This window comes from Numenius arquata, chromosome 12, assembly GCF_964106895.1.
Source record: "Numenius arquata chromosome 12, bNumArq3.hap1.1, whole genome shotgun sequence".
Classification (NCBI taxonomy): domain Eukaryota; kingdom Metazoa; phylum Chordata; class Aves; order Charadriiformes; family Scolopacidae; genus Numenius; species Numenius arquata.
The window spans coordinates 30,373,308-30,393,362 of record NC_133587.1 but is presented as its reverse complement, the minus strand read 5'-3'; the positions used below and the strand labels follow the sequence as shown (position 1 = coordinate 30,393,362).

At 38.8% G+C, this 20,055-nt stretch overlaps 1 protein-coding gene across 10 annotated transcripts in view; it reads left to right on the top strand.

The window, feature by feature from the left end:
* The window catches only part of PARD3 (par-3 family cell polarity regulator), a 458,715-nt gene that overhangs the window by 347,403 nt on the left and 91,257 nt on the right, over positions 1–20,055 (top strand). For all 10 annotated transcript variants that reach the window (XM_074156981.1, XM_074156982.1, XM_074156980.1 and 7 more), the window contains one exon: positions 9,886–10,143. In XM_074156981.1, the coding sequence (XP_074013082.1) occupies positions 9,886–10,143 (258 nt within the window). The remainder of the gene's footprint in view (positions 1–9,885; positions 10,144–20,055) is intronic.

Here is a 20,055-nt window from a genome sequence, read left to right as displayed (position 1 = left end):
CGGGCAGGTAGGTCCCGCCTCTGCACCACACCTGGAACTTTTATTCTGTAACCAGTTACTAGAACGAACATTTTAATGGGTTATAAGAAACCTGGCTCTGTTTCTGGCCATGCTGTAGATTTGTGCTCTCAGTGAAATGAATCCTGAGAGGTATTGTGGGTGCTAATTTGTGGGTCCTGAGCAAAGATACTGACTTAAAAGCTATATTCTCTTTTGGTGGGTCGGTGGCTTTTTTTTTCCATTTTCTTTCAACTTCAGCGCATAAGATTCACATAATCCCTTGCTTTGTTGTGAGGTTTTTCGTTGTATTTTTTTTGTCACTTCAGACTGTTTCATTTTCCAACTTCAGGATTAGGCTACTTCGTACATAGTACTCTAGAAACAGGATAATGGACCTGAAATAGAGCTAGCAGCAGAATTTCATACCTGCTTTTGTTACTTCAGCTAGATGAGCGTAGATGCTGGATAGGCTCAGCTCAACCAACTGATGAGAGTATTGTAATTGGACCTCCAGTTACTGCCTGCAGGATCTGGGAATGGCTGATTTGATATGTGGTGTGATATATAGTACTATTTAATATATCATATGCGTGTGTCATTTGTTTCTTGCACATAAAGGAGCAGCTGCTCCTTACGCATCTAGCTGCAGGATTCAGATGTTACTCACCGGTGCTCCTTGCTGGCATTGTTCTCCAGCGGGAAAAGAAAATGTATTTTAGGGGAAGAAATGGGCTAAGACAAGTGGGTGAGAGGAAACAAGTGCTCTTAAAGTGAGGAGGGATGGAAGCAGGAGCTCTCCCAAGTCATGTTTGAGCAACAGCTGAATCTCATGATCCTCCTCTTTTCTACTTCAGTCCAGCAAAAAAGCTAAATAGGAGATTAGAGCTAAGATATCTTTTGTCATAGATGTAAATATCATCTCTTCTGGCCAGTTTTGTAATGCAAAAGAAAAACTAAATTCTGTTTTGCTTACAGACAGCAATGACGTTCTTTGATGCAATGTGGTTCCCAGCAGGATAACTGTCCTAGTTGCCCATCTGGGTGATCCTCCACTGCTGGGGTCACTGACCCTTGGATCAGACATGAAAATAAGGAAAGAAAATTTCAGTCATGGTAGTGTTTGTTTTGGAGATGGGAGGACCTACACTGCCTGTGTACCTGATACATTTGGCTTTGGTTGAAACATAATCTTTAAACAAACACAGCAGACACAGCCTCCACCCCGAAACACTGCAGACTGTTAACTGGCAAGTAGTCTAAAAAGCACCATTGAAATGTAAGGAAGGTGGTAATTTACAGATTTTTTAAATCAAAATAAGCAAGGATTTTCAGTTGTTTACTTCAAGGTCCAAGAAAGGAGGTTTGAGATACTCTGCTAGGGGGATGTATCTTCACTTTGGAAAGACAAAGGATGAATCGAGAAGGTCAGGGAATAAGCAAAGTTAGGGGTGAAATACACGAGAGATTCCACCAGATTAGAGGAGATGATTCTGGTATCTCCTTTAGTTTCATCAATGTCACTTAGTTTCAAGTTGGTGTTTGCACTTCATCTGGTGATACATGTAATATTTACTTTCTCTCCTGCATTTTTTTCATTTCTTTTCATCTTCATTTGTATTTTACTGCCTTCTTTAATAGCCTTCTTTACAAACTCCTTAAGAGCATGTTGTTCTCTTCTTAATGTATTAGGGCACTTGTAGTAATCACCTTGTCACCTTTGTCACCTTCTTTTTTTTTCTTTAACTACAGCCCTCCTGGGTTGTGGCTCATTAAGGGTTTTTTGAAATTCTCATGCATCTCTTCTGCATATGGGATTTGAGGAGGGGGGGAACTTCAGAGAGACACTAAGTACTATCACATAGTCTAATTGGCAGATAGACTGTGATTGTTGAAGGAGGAAGAAAATTAAGACTGTCTGATTGTGTAGATGCATTTCTTTAATTTCGAGGTGGTGGACAGCTTTTTTTTTTTTTTTCGCTTGTTATATGTAGTCCTTGTTATACTTCTCTGTCGTTGTGGAACCAATATGTAGGAATTATACGTGTGTAAAACTTCTACGTAGGTGTAAAATTAGAGATCTGGAAGAGAGATCATGTCACTTTTCCAAGGTAGGATCTCCTGTGTATGCCATTCCTACAAAATATTTTTTTCTTCCTGGGGTTTGGGGTTTTTTCGGTTTTTAATGACGTAGACTCTACAGCTTCCCATGGCAATCTCTTCTACTACCTTTTCATTAGAAAGTTCCCCTGCCCACAGTATCTAGTTTCAATTGTTTTTGCTGCAGTTTAAATACCTAGTACTTGCATTAGAGGTGGAAAACATTATTCTTTTCCTCCCTATGTAGCTGAAGACTGCTGTTTTGCCCCACTCTGTCTTTTTCTTTCCCCCAACAGCTTGATATTGCTGACTCGTGAGTATCGGTTACCAGTAGAACTTCCAGATCCATTCCTGAAAAAGCAACTCACAGATTTTTCCCCTGCTTTTAATTGGTATGCTTAATTATTCCAACTATGCAAATTACCTTCCAATTGCTGTTACTGAAGTTAATTCTATTTTTGAAGTCTATTCTGTCTATTTTTCAAGAACATTTAAAATGTTAATCCTTTCCTCCAAAGTTCCTTCATTTGGGTTTTCTGCAGATTCAGTAGCGTCCTAATTAATAATGAAAAACCTGAGTAAATTCAGAGAGAGATCCGTGTAGAAAAATATCTCAATCTGTCCATCTAGCGTGACTGTGAATTGCTAAGAGCTACTCTCTAGGTACTGTGTTGGAGCTGCCTGGTTCAATGCACTGCATCCATCCCGTTGCTGCTTTTCTTAGCCTGGGATGTACTGTTTGTCCTCTGTTCACAAGGCCGTTCACTGTGTTGTGGAAGGAAATCCGACTGACTTGACTGCATCTGTTCTTGATAAATCTATGGTGACTACTGCTCGTCCCATTATCTTCTCCGTGCTTACCAATAGTTTGTTTCAAAGCGGATTGAAGTTAAACTAATGAGTCTGTAAATCCCCTCCTCCTCCGAGGGATGTTTGACTTTTTCTAGTCTTTCAATATTTCAGCTGTCCTCAACAGGTTCTCATGGTTATTGAAAAAGGTCTGAGAGTGCCTCAGACAGTTGTGTGTGTGGATGAAGTTCAACTAGCTTAACTAGCTTAACCAGTTTCTAGCTACTTCTTTTGCTGTTAGATTGGAGATCTTTTTGTTATTGGTGGCCGTATCAATTGTGCTGGCCACCTGCTTGAAATCAACCGTTTTAGTGAAGACAGATGCAAAGAAAAAAACCATTAAGCCTTAGGTCTCCTCAGCATCATCTGTCAATATCGTTCCCTCACTACTGAGCAGGGGAGCAACCTTTTCTTTGCTCTTCCTTTTACTGCTAATGCAATTACCCAATGATTTATTGTTATCTTTAAACCTCCCTGCTACTTTTCTTTCACATTGTGCCTTGGCCTTTCTGATTTTGTCCCTGTATGCTTGTGCTTATCCATAGCAAACCGACCATATTTTGTATGTGCTTCTTCATGTGTTTGAGATCAGAGGACAGTCATATTTAACCAGTTGGCCACAAGTGCATGCATAAAGGAAATAAGGCAGAACTGTTAATTTTTTTTCTTTTAATAACTTGAAAAAGGTTGGTCTCAGTCTTTCCAATTTAAAAATTATATTTACCCAGCAGTATTTTCTGACTTTTTTTTTTATAAATATATTAAAGTTTTGAATGAAATGTGTGTGTGTGTGTAAATGAGGAAGAGGAGATGTCTGTCTTGTTTACAAGCTACTGCTTTTTCTGCCCATGATTATCCATTGTGCAGAATGATCCTTTAGAGTGATTTTCCCAGGAAAGCAGATGGCTTTGCTGAGAGGTGGTTATAACTGTGATAACTGACTAGCTCTAATCATGATAAGAAAAGCTAAGTGTCATATGCCGGTTCAGAGGGAAATCACAGTAATGCCTATAATCAAGGTACCCTCATTAGAAGAGTAGTTGTCAGAAAAATTCTACTTGGGTCCAGACAAAGGTCAAAGAAAAATACAGGAGAGGACAAACTCCCATATTGACTTGATTGCCAAAAATTAGAAAAAGGGCCATTAAAGCCCTGAAGGCAGTTGAGAAGGGGAGGAGAAACAGCAAGACCTGGCTTAGTTGCTGGCACACTGTGCCTGCAAGGTATTTTTCACTAGCAAAGGAGGAGGGGACAAATTTGACAAGATTTGGCTACTGGCCAATGCACCTCCTGACCTCTTTATTAGAAACAATATCTGGCAAAAATTGGATCGATTGTGTTCATCCCGTCTGACTAACTAAACAAGCTGATTGTCTTTATAGATGTGTCGTGGTTTTTCTCTGTTTTCAATCCATCATCCCGACGCATGCCAGTCTGATGGCAGAAGAACTGAGAGCTGGCAGTGGTGAATGGCTTGTCATTTAGCTTCTGTCCTTACACAATGCTGTTTCTATCCTTAATAAACATTGTCAGCCATCTCATATGTGAAACTGCAAGCGTTCGATGCTGATTTTGTAAATGAGTGAGCCTCAGTGGAAAAGACGAGGTTGTGGATTATCACTTGGGCAATTGCTGAATCCTGGCAGCAGCAGGAGGATTAATTGAATTGACCAAGCAATTGAACACCAGAAGCAGCAGCCAACTTTGTTTCTGCTCTTAGGGGAGGACATTGCTGCCATTGCAACAGCTAATGTAATGTATTAGCCATGAATATCCTTCCCATGCTGTGTTCATCAATTAAGATAAGTAGGTGATTTTTTGCAAGGATCCAAATCACTAATGTGAAAAAATCCTTTGAAAGGGATTGAAGCTCCCAAGGGATTGGGAATATATTTATAATTTCACTCCTAATACTACATGAAATTAGGGTCAATTTCTCCTCTTTTCCCGCCTTTGCTTATTCACTTTTACTCACAACGGCTCTGCCAACACCACAGATTTGTGTTTTCCATTGCTGGAAAAAAGCTAAAGTTTAGTTCAGACAGAACTGCTGTAAACATTTGGTTTGGGGTGGGATTCAGTTTACAGAGTAATATGATTAATTTGGTATCCATGTGTGAGCTACCTGACTAAATGCCCTTTGTGGTCAAAAGGAGATGTACTTGACACAGTTGGTGGAGCCTGGAGAAGGATTTGGCTTCACCTTAAAATGACCACATTTCTCTGTTCATCTGAACTGCTCTCTGGAGCCTGCCGCTGCCTGATGTGGCTGTGTCCTGACCAACTCTTCTGGAAGCCCAAAACATATGTTGACACCTAAATTTAGGTATCTAAAATGGTAGTTGCCTTCATCTGAAGGCTGAATAGCGCTCACAGAGTTTTGAAGAAGGGAACGAGGTGACAGCTGTTGGCTGGAGATGGCAGCGCGTGAGCTTTTCCCTTACTTTTATGACCACCCTTTCCCGTGCATAGGAATTGCTATACAATGGGTATGTCTATCATTACTGGATTAGCTTGCAGTGAAAAGCTTTTCTAACAATTATAGGAAGTTCTACAGCTAACAATATTGTCATTTGAAGTAGTTATCATTAGCTTTTGAATTGAATGGCAAACAAATGCATGAGGATAGTTTATATTTTACTGAACGTTATAATTTGAGTCTCAAAAGCATGACAATATGTTGTTGTCATTTTCAGTATTAACACTTCAGCGAGAAGGGTTTAGAAACTTCTTGGGATAGCTTTTGTATTTTTAAAAGTTCAGTTTCATTTAAACACTGCAAAATAGATTAGCAGTTTTTGCAAAATTCTTTGAAGATGGAAAGAGCTATGTGAATGTTAAGCATTAATATTATTGTTAAACCCCCACAAAATCCGTAGGAAGGCCATAAATCCTCAAAATTAGCTGATCTGAAATTTCAGACATATGCATTTTTTTTGTGCCACGTCGTGAAGGAATACAATTCAGTGAAGACAGCTTAATACACACATCTACATTGTGCAACCAAAGCACTGTGGTCAAACACTTTTCTAGACACTAGACTTCAGTACCGGGAGTGTTGCTGATTAGGGCTGAAGTACAGAGCAAATTCCAGGTTCTCGTCTGTGCTGCACACTCTGCTTGCATAATCATTTTAATCCTTCCCTCTACAGTCTGCACTGGCATTTCTCATATGTATACTTAATGCGGTATATGCTAACAAATTATTTAGGCCATATATGCGTACACACACACAAGCACAAAGAGGGGGGTCAGCATAAAAAATAGCATTGCATTCAGTTCGGCTTCTTATACAAAAATATATTCAGAATTAAAAACTATTGTAATTGCAATATTGAGCTGATAGCTGTTATTCTTTTCAAGAACATGTCCACGTATTTTGGTTCCTTTAATCTTGGAGACATAATGTTTAAATGCAGTATGTCCTGGAGAAGGCAAAAACAAAGCTGTATTTTAAACACTATTCAAAAATATGTTAAGAAATCAGAATACCTATACTTTAGTCATGTGAAAGTGATAGGACTTGCACAGTGGTTTAAACTTAAAGCACAGAAAACTAATTAAGAGAAAAAAATTAGAACATTTTAGGTGCCAGTGTAGTCGGATATCTGAAAGTTTCACTTTAGGGTTATCCTTTGTTAAATATTACTTACTGCAAATGGTTCTGGATACTTTGGTTATAATTAACAATAAGATCTATAATGCATTTAGACTCTGATTAATACTACGTATTTGTATTAACACATTGTATTAGCAATTGTAGAAAATATTCTAAAAATTTTCCTGGTGGATGTGAACATAATTGCTTGCACAACACTTCAACAATCAGTTCTCTCCCACTTGAACAGGAATAAGTATCCCTCATTGAACCATGCGTGGGAAAATCTTAGTGTTCCTTCTGCAAATGGTGCTGCATCCAAATGCATTAAATAGCCGGTAAGCAGATACACGAGAAAAGTTGGTTGACATGAAATGGAGGGCACTCATATCTGCACCTGTGGAGAGTGATGTGATATTCATGGTCAAAAGTTAGATAAGTTCACCAGCATCTCTCATAGCAGTCAGTGTAACACTAAGGCCAATATGACTGGTTATCACCAAGTAATTCTGTTTTATAAGCACTTCAGATAGCATTGTTTTCTTCTGACTGGGTTATTCTATGCCACATTATTGCTATACTGTCAGATTTCATACACTGAATTTTTGGTTAACTAAAATACATGGATTTTTTTTGCTCAAATTGGTGTTAGCCAGCGTTCCAGTATGTGATAACACATCGTCCATTGAAATCAAAATTAAATCTACCAATGCCTAGGAAATTTCTGATTTCCTTTGCTTCTCCCATTCAGAGAACAAATATCAATAGACAAATGCATTCCTCCACAGGGTAATTAATACAGGAGTACAAATTCGAAGTGAAACCTGCAGAGAGAGGAATCAACAATCAGAGGTCATTTTCAGGCCTGTTTTTCCTTCTGCATAGGTACCTTCCAAGTGATTAAGGTTGTAACATTTCTGAATTACAGCTTTGCAGTATAGGACAATGTAAAAAAATATATTTTTATTTAAAAAATAGGCATGCAGAAACACAGTTTAAATTTTAAATGGATTTTGGATTTAAACCCGAGCCATCTTTCACTGTAAATTAAACAAAAAACAATTCCATTTTGATGTTGCTGAGGTTGCGGAGGAACATGCTTTCAGCTGAATAGTGTTGCCATTTTCATTTCCAATTTCTCTATTAAAATAAAAAGCAACCAGTAAAGAAAATAATTTTGTATTTGCGAAGTTGAAAAATTAAGAATTTATTTGGTTTAAGTTAAACTTTCTCAGGTTTCTTCTATTTGCATTTTTTTTTTTTGTATGGTTGTTTTTCTTTCCACTGTGACTGAATATGAATGAGGGTTGTGGTACACAGATCGGTGGTAGCAGACATAAAAAAAGGAATTATGCTGAGGTATAACTTGGGGCATGTGAATGAACCACTGAACCATCAACGTAGATGGCACTGGCTGTTGAAGGGAGTTCAGCCAATCAGTTGTATCCCAGATCAGTATCCTTGGTCAATATTTGTAGGATCTGGGGGGGAAATAGGTCTGCCTATTCAAGCCATCCTCCTATTTCCTTCTTTTGTTATGGCGGTCTCTGTTAGCGTAGAAAGAACAAGCTACTTGGGACTCAGTCTGATGAAGACACTTAAATTTAGATGTTCACGTACCCGCTCAGGGCTGGATTCACATGCTTGAACACAGACGTCTTGTGTCATTTGAGTTATCGCAGCCTCTGAGCTGTCAGCAAAGGGCTGGCAGATGTGACAAGGACCTACAGGATTCCTTCTTGGCCAGTAGCTGGAGTCCAGCAGGATCACCTGGGGACGTCAAGTGGCCATAGCCACCTATGTTTGAGCAGCTGAGTCAAGGCTGGGTGTCCGAGTTCCCAAGGAAGACCTAAACAACAGCATCACAAGTGTCTATAGAGTGACTGCTTTCAGGCTAGGACACAGCAACTGGCGTGGCAGCTGCATAACTGCAGTCCGTGGACTTACGGCTCCCTGGGCTGTAAAGGGAACCTGCACACCTTGGGGGTGTGACCTCAGCTACTGCAGGCACCGAAATTCTGACATCTTCAACTGCAGCCTGAATCCCGCCCTTTCTGTAGCCCCTTTTCATTTTGCAAAGACTAATCTTGATTGTGTTTAAAATTTCCCCAAATATCAAAGTTACCTCACTTTAAGGCTTTTCTATTTTCAAAAGAGACAAGGCGGGCTTTCAAAAGGGATGGAAGCTTTGAGTAGGCTGCTCCGGTTAAAATTTGGTGGACAAGCTGTCTTTGGAAACGGCACATGACAGAGGTGCCCAGAGCTGTAGTCTGAATGGATGGGTGCTGTCACACTGTGTAGCCGTGGCTGTATTAGATGAAAAAGGAGCACATTTTACTAATGGAAGGGAGGAGACAGCTGAGTGCTTCATTTTGCAATGATGACAGAGCATTAAATTGGTCTGGGGAGACAATGTTGGGGGGGTTGTGGTTTTCTCAATGCGCTCTGCATGTGTGTGTGATACATCACGTTTTCTAAAATGCCAAAGAAACTTTGAAGCCCAGATCACATTTTTGTAATAGCTTTGTGTGCTTTTGAAAATATGACCTGTGCTCAATTTGTGTTTGTCAGATTCCTAAATGTCATCTGGTTTTATCTGTCGCTTTTTATCATACAGCTAAACAAGTGCACCTAGATACAAAACCCTAGTACAGAATCACCTTTCCTTTGTAACTTTAGTATAAGGCACATGTTGTTACTTTCTGAAAAGAAACTGCCTACTTTTGAGAGGTGCCAGATTCCGTTTGTTTACTTTTTAAACAAAACATGCATATTTTAAATGAATCATACAAGAATCTACTTCTGCTGTTTACTACATGCATGCGTACATAAATATATACGTGTGTCTTATCCTTAAGAAATTTGTAAATTCTGAAAGAAGTATGATTTTTGTAGTATTGGGCCAAGAAAATTAAAACTCCTCTCTAAAAGCAGGCATTAGAACCATTAAATCTCTTAGGTTTCGATGGAGTACAGTACAATATGAATGGTGCCAGACCATTTTCAGACAGGTCAGGTAATAGCACAGGCATCCTAATATGCATGAAACAGCAGCTAAATTCTGTTTACCAATAGCTATGGCTAGTCATTATTTAACTTAATAATGAAAAAAAAGCAAGACAGTGGATATCAGACTTCTTTAAAGACTGTTGTTGATTGTAGCACTGCTTCGATCTAGGCTTCAATATCCAAGGTAAACCTGAGACTCTGTGACAAACTGAAACTGGAAACAAACACTTCAGTGGTTTTCATTAAGATGGACTACCTAAGTACCTGCTAACTGCTGCTTTCGAACGACTGGGGAGGGAAAAATCAGTTTCAGCCTTCTTTTAATTTTTCAGAATTCAAGCAAAAACTCGAGAATTTCGAGAGAGACAAGCTCGTGAACGTGACTATGCAGAGATACAGGATTTTAACCGGACGTTTGGCTGTGATGCGGACCCAATGTACGCTGGGATTGCTTCCTATGACTCTTCTTCAAGTAGCGGCACAATAACACTGAACACCCGACCACAGAGCCCAAGGGAAGGGCAGACAGTGGAAGCCTTGTATGCCCAAGTGAAGAAACCACGGAATTCAAAGTCTTCACCTGTAGACAGGTAGGCACCAGGAATCAATCAATACGCTCTTTCAAAATCCACCCTGGTAATGCTTTTGTCATGGGAGATGACTGTACATCAATTGGAAAGTCATAACTGCATTTTTATTAATGGCTTTTTAAAAGCATTTATGTAGAAAAGTATTGAGCTCACACAAATCAAACTAACAGAGTGGGACGTCAGACTTACTTTCTGCGGAGCCGTTGCTTTTCTTCTGGTTCTTCAGATGGCTTGGAATTTTGGAGTCACTGTTTCCTCTAATTCAAATTACATTCAAAGCTGTAACATCATCTGGTTTATTTATCAGGGCTCTAACTGATATGATTGTGGAATGCAACATTTCCAACCTATTCATGGCAGTTACAATATCTCTGGATAATTCTTACTGTTTAAAGCAAAAGTGGATTAAAGCTTACCTGGATTCTAGTCCTACCACGGTCCTGAACTTCAGTCTAACAGATGGAGCTTTTTGATTAAATATAGACCCAAGTGAGTAAACTCGAAGCTTGACTCACGAGTTACTTTCTCTTCTCGGGCTGTAGCTTATGATTTATACTCTTCCTGTGGTTACATTATCTAACTAAGTCATGCTTGGTTTTATACTGAAATTGGGCAAAGTTCCGGTTTCTGTTGATGGAGTTTTGAGTTCATTTGAAAACCTGAAGCTAAAACAGGCATGTAAACTAACAAAAAGTAGAAATAACCAAAGGCAAAATTCACAGCTTTTTTGTACTTTAACAATGAAAATACATCTGTTTTCTTGGCTTACATCTATGATCTTGTAGTTCTGCATTTTCTCAGCTTTACAAAAGCTAACACTAAAATCCTAGCGCAGGAGGTATCGTTATCTCTTTCAGAGCTTATTAATTTAGCTCATAGTAAAACTACATCTTGTGTGGTTTACAACCTCATTCTTTCCAGAAGAAAAATTCTGGACTTTCAGTTAAAACAGCAAAGCAGTGTCTTTGGTTGCAGTGCTGAGATGTAGACAGCTCTACATAAGGAGTTAATCTTGCATATTCTGTTCTAGGTGGTAACAGAGTCATTTGTAGTTGGTCTTAAGGAAAGTGGCTGTCATGCAGAGTTCAGCTAGTTGTCTAAAATTCTTTTGGTATATTTAAGAGACTGGTGTATTTAACCCTCCACTAGATCTATTTTGAAAAGTTCCTTTACATAATATTGGTAAAAATACATCCTCTAACATGACAAATAAGAAAATCATAGATGCATTGTTGAAAGCATAAATTTTTACTAAAATTCAGAAGTGCAACTACCTTTTTATTTTCTCAATCACATTTTTGTCTTCTGTTGCACTGTGTAAAAGGTCTGCTTTTCATATTAAATAAACATAATTTGTATGCTGTGGATATGTACATTATTTCAGTGAAGGAAGCAAAATAATTTTAAAAGATGACAGCTTCATCCGTGCCCTTGAAATTTTATATTCCTTAGCCTTATATTGACTGGCGCTGATACGCCTAGGTGCCTGACATTTCTGCACTTTTGTGCCGTTGGAAATCAAGATAGTTTGGTTGGATATGGCTGCCACATGGTGACTCTCATGGCTGTTTTTGTTAGACCAAAGGCAGTGTTTCATGCTGGAGTTGAATGGCATCAATGTCACATCAACAAAAAAAAAGTTCTTTGATGCAAACCTGGCACGGCGAAATAGAAGACCTGAATGACCTAGCTAACTCTGTGTGATTGCTGATAAAAGAGCCGGGAGAGAGTGAGTAAAACTGAAGATAACGGAGTACCGGGGGATTCTGATGTTAATCGTAAGGGTAGGTCTGAAGAGCAGTGTGGTGGTTCTGCCCATTCAGGCCGTTCCTGGAACAGAGAGGGCCCCGTCTCTCCCAGCTGGATCATGCTGTGACAAAAGGAAAGACCCAGCACACACACTGGGCTTGAGCAGAGGGAGAAAACGCAAGCTGGGGACTAGAACTGGTGCAGGGAAAGCCACCCCCAGTCCCGTGATAAAGGGGTGACACATTCAGCAAGAAACACCTGGAAAGAAACAGGCAATTCAGATGGAAAAAGATTATTATTTGCTATAAATGTGCTCTGAGGTACCTGTTCAAGGGTCTGAGGCATGAAGGTGTCTAGTGTATGGGGTTTTCTTTCCTTTCTCCCCACACCTTTATTAACAGCCAAACTGCGGAGCTGGTGAATCCCACCTGGCCCCAGGAGACCTTTTGAGGAATATTGCAGCAACTTGCGCAATCTCAGGCTCAAATTTAACCCTCCCAGAATTTGGGTCCATACCTCAGGCCCACTGCTGGGAGAGCGTCACCTGCTTTGGGCACGGAGAAGGTGTAAGAGCCATGAGGGGGCAGCTCTCAGCCTTCCTCGAGGTGTGTGAAGGACGTCTGGGAGCTTGACCCTGTGTAATGTTCAGCAGGAGAGCGTGGATCGCTGCTGAGCTATCTTTCCATGGCTGCTCTGTGTTTTACAGGCTTTATCTTAGAGGTATTAAGAAAGTATCATCTGAGCATCATTTTAAGAAATAATTGTGGCCATGTGGGCCTGAGGTGCTTGTTAACTGTATTGTCTCCCTGTCTGTGGGATGCCTGGCTCCTCATCCCATGTGCGTTGCAACTTGTTTCCTGCCGTCCCTTTCCAGCAGTGAGACTTTCCCCTTTCACTTGGCATCTCTTGTGATGCCCCTTTCCACACCAAACATCCAAATGCCTCTTCACGAGACTCTTCTCCAGGGAGCTCTCTTCTCTGCAGTCTGATTTACCCTGGTAACGCTACAAGAAATTCATGGAGAAATAGTTGGTTGCAGTTCTGCATCCTTAAAATATTGTTTACATTAGTGTTCACCTGTGGTGAGCATTATTTTCAGTGTGTTTTACCCCTTTGCCCTGCCATCCTTTCCTTTCCTCTGGATGTTTCAGAGGTTACCTAAATAGAAACAGTCACTTCCAGCCTTTGTGGACGGGAAGGGAAATCACTCGCAGCGCGATACCCTTGCGCTGAACCGCCAGGAGCTGGTAACGGCCAGGCTGTCTCAAATCTTTAGCACGTTCATATTAAAAGCAGCATTGTTTATATGGGGAATGTTATTTCTATTACAGTTTGGTGCTTAGTGCCAAACAAAATTTGACATTTAAGTATGTCCAAAAGGTTATTTAAAAGTCTCTTACAAAGAAGCCTATAACAAAATGTCCCATAATAGTTTGCATACCATTGCTGAACATTTATGACTAATTTTTCCTTAACTTGCAAGAGAATTATTGCGCTTGTGTGTGAGGCCTTGTCAGGGTTTGTTTTTCTTTAATATTCCTTCAACTTCTCTCTTCTTTTCATCAACACATGCCACCAACTGATGCAAGTTTAACTGTGTCATGGCATATGAATGATAACAAAGTGGAGGACAAGTATGTAAACTGCTCATCAGAATAAGGGACTATTTTATTTTATTTTTTGAAAGTTTAAGGATATTATGAGAACGACTATTATAGTGCTTCAACGAATGATGGTACTGTCAAGCTGTCAGGCAGAGGTCCCCCAAGTTATTTCATAACCTAACTTGAAACCAGTGTTACAAACAGGTCCATTTCTTCATTCTCCTTCTTGGATGTATTTTATATTTGCATGTATCCCAAACACTGCAACCGTAGACAGACAGTACAAAACAGTAAGAAGAACATGGTTATTCCTTAAATAGTTTGTACATCAATTTCTCTAAATTAGAAAGCGGGTTGTGTAATGCCAAAATACAGCAAAGGACAGAGATGTTAACTTACTCATTGGAGATGTGCACATCTGTATTTCTGTATGTGTGTAAGAGACATTGCTTTACCCATCTTACCAACAATGGCTAGTAAAAAAATCCCATATAAATGGTAAATTTTACTCTGAAATATCCTTACAGGACTTGAAGCTGGTTTAGAATTTCTTTAATGCAGATTTATTTTGCATCAGAGTTAAATCACTGATAGATATTGGTGGGATTTTTTTTTTTTTTTGGGGGGGGGGGGATGTTTTTTGTTGGTTTGATTTGGTTTTTCAGTGATAGTTATCATCTGTTAAATATGCAGTTGAAATAGGGGAGGTTCTTTATTTTTGGCTTCTTACGTAATCCATGCATATGGGTAGCTCCTGTGACTCTTGAAACACTTTCAATTCCAGTTACGCTAGTCGTAGCAAATCTTTCCAGTAGCACTAAAAAAAGTTGATTTCTCTTCTTGATCCTAGAGAACTAAAGCAGATTCTCTTTCTATGTTTATTTCACAGTTCTTGAGAACTGTGTTCTTGTGGATAAAGCTTTTAGCTTAGCTGAAAAATGTCTCTCGTATGTTTTGCATCATACAGGAGAGAAGCTGCACGACTGATCAATAGTGTTTTTCATATAGATGACAATGATGCTATACAATGGGGTTTTATAGAGCTCACCTGACATCCATAGCTGAGCAGTATGTAGAAAGACAACTCCTAATGGACATTTACTGCCTGTCACTCTGTAATCATTTCCCACCAAAAGTGCATTGTCCTGAAATATAATTGAAATAAAATAGGCACTGTGCTGCTGTAAATCTAAATAGCTCGAAAATAGTAGGCTAGACTCCTCCAGCTTGCTGACGACATTTTAATGGAAACATAAATACCATAATCATATGCTTTTTGCATGCATTTTGCCATTAAAAAGAAAAAATGTTCATTTTAGAAGGGAGACCTTTATGAACTGGTTTCTTTTCTATCAGAAGTGGAATCAAGTTATGTCAAAGGAATATTTGGGAACTATTTTCAGTTATTTTCAATACTACTTGTTTCAACTGTCATCTGGTGCGACTCGGCAAGATGCTGTTTTTAAGGGCAGGCCATATACTTTGCTTGCTGCTTTTCCAAAAAAGAAAGGGAGAACATTTTATTAAGATGTTAACTTTTATTTGCTCAGTAGTATCTTTGTGCTTAAATTGGTATGAGAGTAATGAATCCTAGAAACTGGAAAGAAACACTCTAACATAATACAGGAACATGTGAAAATTGAAATAAGCAGACTCTATCTTTCTAGTGTGTGTAAAATAACTCTTAGCAATAGCAGAATGGATCATGAAAGCTATGAAATACTATATTACCATGCCTAGATAAATATTTGTTAAAAAACCAGGGCGTTTGTGCAGCTATATTAAACTTCTTTATTAGTTGTGTCAGTCACAGGAGTGTTCTTAAGTCTGTGGGATCATTTATGCATAGGAATCTGAGCTTACTGCCAGGCCCACCAGAGATGGAGATAGGAGTTATTACTCAGGGTGATGCATCCTGTATGTGCTGGGGTATTTCTTATTATTTCTTAAATTAAGACATTTTTTGACGGTTCTGGAAGTTGGCTTGAAGAGGGCTTTCACGAAGGGAAAGGCCCATAGCACTGTAAACCATCTCGCCAATGACATTTAAAACCTGCAGACCTGTGCTAACAACCTAGATTAAATAAGATTATGACTAAGCTCTTCCCTCCTTCCTCTGTTTACTTCTCTTCTGTGATATGGAAGTGTTGTCCTACGCCTGGATCTCTTGTTCTTCGTTGTTTATCACCCTCTGCCGTCAGAGCTGTACAGATGACGTGCTACCAGGGGAAGGTTCCACTCATATGAGTAAATAGGCTGTAAATACTCGATTAGGTTGCAAGCATTTCAGAGCAGGGACCTGTTTGTTTTCTAAGCTCCCTAAATAATCAGTAATGTTTCAGAAATTAATAGTAATCGGTTTTAAATCCTTATTTTCCAATGAGTGTCACCCCTTTGTGGCATAATGAAACCTCATTCCTGTGAGAATCTGGCTTCTGCAAAGACTTTCCTGGCCTAGAAAATGGTACATATGCCATTATGGGATAATCAAACAGACTTTCCAAGACAACCTGCTGGAGAGCAGTGGGTTAATGAACTATTTGCAGTTCTCTAACATGTAAAACTGAAAATAATACTTGGAAGTCATTGTGGTATTTTTCCTCCTCTGTCTGTGATAACCCGGAGAAGGATTAAGTTAGAGCCTCTGTGAGACTCTTCATGGGGTTTAATTTCACTTTAGCACTAACACATTGGGGTTTTTTGTTCCTCTACCCTTCATCCTATAAGCCAGTAATCCTTGCCCCCAGGACTGCCTAAAAATTAGCTTGGTCTCTCATAGACCCGTATATTTAGAACCCAATAGACACTATTAGCATTGGCATTTTATTATCTTAGGTTGGTTGTTTTCTTTTGTTCTTCCATCTTGATAGAATATAAGACAAGTTTTAATATAAATTCATGAGGATTTATGTAGGCTCCCTATTGTGAAAGTATGCAATTGCAGTCCCTGTTTGGGTTACCACTTTGGTGGAATAAATGGCAGACTTACAGTGAACTCTATTCAGCTCTCCCATTTTAATTACTTGAAAGTCCTGGTTTCTTTCTGAATAGATACCAAGCCCTGATACTGTTGTGAGAACCACGTCTTTCTCCATTTACCACAGCCGCAGCCTCACTTAAACCCTGGTGGTTTTGCTTCCTCTCTCCTCCAGTTGGCTTGCCGTGTAATCATCTGAAGTGTGACAGCTATTTGTTTGTTTTTACAAAAGCAGCCCGAGTTAGTACCTCTACAAATGGTTGCAGTGGGAAAATGCACAGAAAGATAAGAGAGAGATGAACTTCCCCCTCCGGGTTAAGAAACAAGGGGGTGAAATGGGGCCCAGCCGAACGTGCCCGAACGTGCCCCTTATCCTGAGCGACTGCTAACGAGCTCCCTGTGCTGGAAATTAGGAGTATCCCTTTAGGTTTGCGATTTTCAGTTCTTTAAGTGCAGCGACTGCTTTTGATGAGAGACTGTGCTTATAAAGTGTGGATCAAAACCTGTCACTTTTCATCCACTTAAGTGTATAATATGTATTAGGATTTTAAATACATTCTAGCTGAAGTATATATAATATTTTTCATTGTTATAGTAGTGCAGTTTGCACACAGATGTAGATCAGTTGGGCGTTTTCTTGCTTGTAGGAAAAAAGAGAACCACCTTTACGTTTTTCAGATGGTAGAAGGCAGCATTTAATTAAAAAAAAACAAAAAACAACAACAACCCAAAATTTAACTTACATATATCCTAGCATGAAACAAAATATGATGTAAAAACTAGAAAGGGCAATGTCTTGGGCATCAAATGTTGTTGTATGGCTTGAGATTGCAGTCCAGAAAACCAGCTGCATGTGTAACATGCACATTTTTATTTCCCACTAATGCCATCAATACAATTTGAAGTTCTTCATCCTGAGAAAATTATGGGGAATATTTGAATACACAGAGCTGAAAAAGCAAAGGCTCTCCCATTCATTAAATGAAGTGCTTTGATCCTACCAGTGTAAACTGTTAAAATCTGTTCTTTGCTAGTCCTGCTAACCAAAATTTGGATTGCAAACTGATGTTATGCAGCACTTGAACACCATAATTTAATCAGTTTAATTTGTTGTTGCTGTTGAATGTGGCCCTTCCTAAATAGAATACAAATTTATGATTCTTCTATCTTTTATGTCCCTCCAGTCAACCCATCTGTTCCTCTTCGGTGAATGATTCAGGCTTCTCCTCTCCAAACATTTAAAGAGCCAGGGGTTTTGCATGTTAGAGTTTATAGAGATTATAGGAGAGGGGTGCACAGGCAGAGCTTGGAGGGAGTGCTGTGTGTTCACTGAATCCTGTCTCTCCACTTGCTAAAACTAAATAAACAATTTGAAGTTAGATCTTTAAATTAATGAAGGTTAATGGGTGAAAAGTAAAATAACAATTTTTTTTTATTTGTGTTCTTCTAACATTGGAGGGTTTGGGAGGGGTTTTTGTTCTCTTCTTTTTTTATGAATGGTATCTCTTTCACAGATGAGACAAAGTATATTTAACTACATTGTTTATCCTTATGGCCAGTCTTGTTTGTTTATGCATCCTGCTTATGGTCAAAGTAGTTCGTCACTGGCGGAAGTGACGGAGTCTAATTGTGGGGAGGAATCCCCTGCAATAAATTTTAGGAAGAGAAATAACATCGCTACATATACATTGTGGGGTGGTGGTTAATTCCTTTTAACATCTTGTAAACTCATTGAATGAGTGCTTATGAAACATACCACATTGGCAACCCTGGAAACTGAGAAATTGCTGAAAGATCTCATTTCAATTTGTTCTTGGTTGGAAAGTTGAAAACCAATGCTTTTCCACTCGTCACTCAGAAAACAGTGCATATAACTGCAGCCTTATACCATATACCGTATTGTTAGAGAATTGGTTTATAAGGTGTTTGAAATCTTGTTCCTTAAGGCTCAAACATTGTGATATGAGACAATAAAAAGTTTCTTGCATGACCTATTTTATATGATTATGTATTTCTGAAAAATGTTGTTCTAACATCAGACTTATTTACTTGCCACGAATTTTTTTGTTGTTCCTTAAAATAGTAGTGACATTTAAATAGCTTTTCAATCCGATGCGTTCATAGAAGTCTTTCTTACATGACGGATATATTAAATGTTATTACAGTAAATAGATCATGTATTTGTAATGGATAGGTAATTTCATCTGCCTGCAATTTAGACAGTGGTATAACATATAAGACTTAATTTATGAAAGAAAAATCAAAGGAGCAGATTTTGCTTCATTTTAATTTTTGTGTATAGTTTTGTAACAATAATGCACAGCATGCCTGAGTTGTATCGCATTCTGTAATGAAATGTCTTGTGTATGCAACAATTCAGTCTCGATTACAGCCTTCCCTCATTCCTAGGTTTCCCTTTAAAAGGAAGCGCAAACTTGGTGAAAAGAGAACACAGAATTTCTACTACCAGCATTTTAAAAAGCAGTTAGAATCCATACGACTTCAAGGGCTGTGAGAACTAACGTCCCTCAGACTTCTCATTTCCATTTATCTTTGGGAAGGAAATTTGTTTGCAGAAGACCGCAGTACCCGCAGTAACAGGCTTCCTAGGTAGTAGGAGTAATTGTCCTAAAAGTGCTCTGACCTGGCAAAAAAAGGAGACAGAAAACAGTAGCATCGGTCTTTATTTTCCCAAGACATACTTCATGGCTCATTAGTAGTTGTAGTATATATTGCTGGGTATTGTATGCTGCAGAGGAAACAAGCAGAAACTGCCTGTAATTGCGTTAGTAGATATAGTGGGGAAAAAAAGAAAGAGAAAAAGGAATAGAAGGTTAGCTATGTATTATTTTGCACATCATCTTAAGCTGTGCTGTGTCTGCTTGCTTAAGATAAACTCTATGCATATTTGCTAAAATGTTGTCAAATTAACCCACCCATTTCTAAGGATTGCTAAATGCCCATCAAGGAATGGAGCCATGCATTGAAGCTATTTTAATTAGCAAAGTGTGATTTAAAGGTTGCTAAAATCAAAAAGAGCTTATTCATTTTTCATCAATAATCATTTTCCTTAATATTTCATCAAAACCTGCTGATTTGGAGACCACCTTCTGGGCTTTGATTCATTATGACTGCAGACATAATTTAATTTTTCCCCCTTCCTCATTCTGTGATATGCTCTTTCATCTTTGAGACATTGTTAAGATGTTTCTAACATTCACAGATTGCTAATTGATCCAAGTTTTTTAAAACTGTACTTAAGACAGAGTCTTCTTTTCTGTGGAAGCAATTTTTCATGCATTTGCTTTTACTAATGTTTTTTTTTCAATCTCTGTATCTGATAAAGTATAAATTCTCAAATTGATATATTAAAAATTGAGGGCATGTATGGTTTTATAGATGGGATGTGAGGCAAAAATATGAGAGATGAGAGAGGGAAATTAGGAGAGTTGGTACAGTCAGTAAGATAGCATAGTCACTAAGTTAGGCCTTTGTAGTTCATCTAAAACTAACTTGGAATTAAAACAGTGCTGTAAGTAATGGTTTTTTTTTATCTAAATCTTTGGGGGATCATGAAGAATA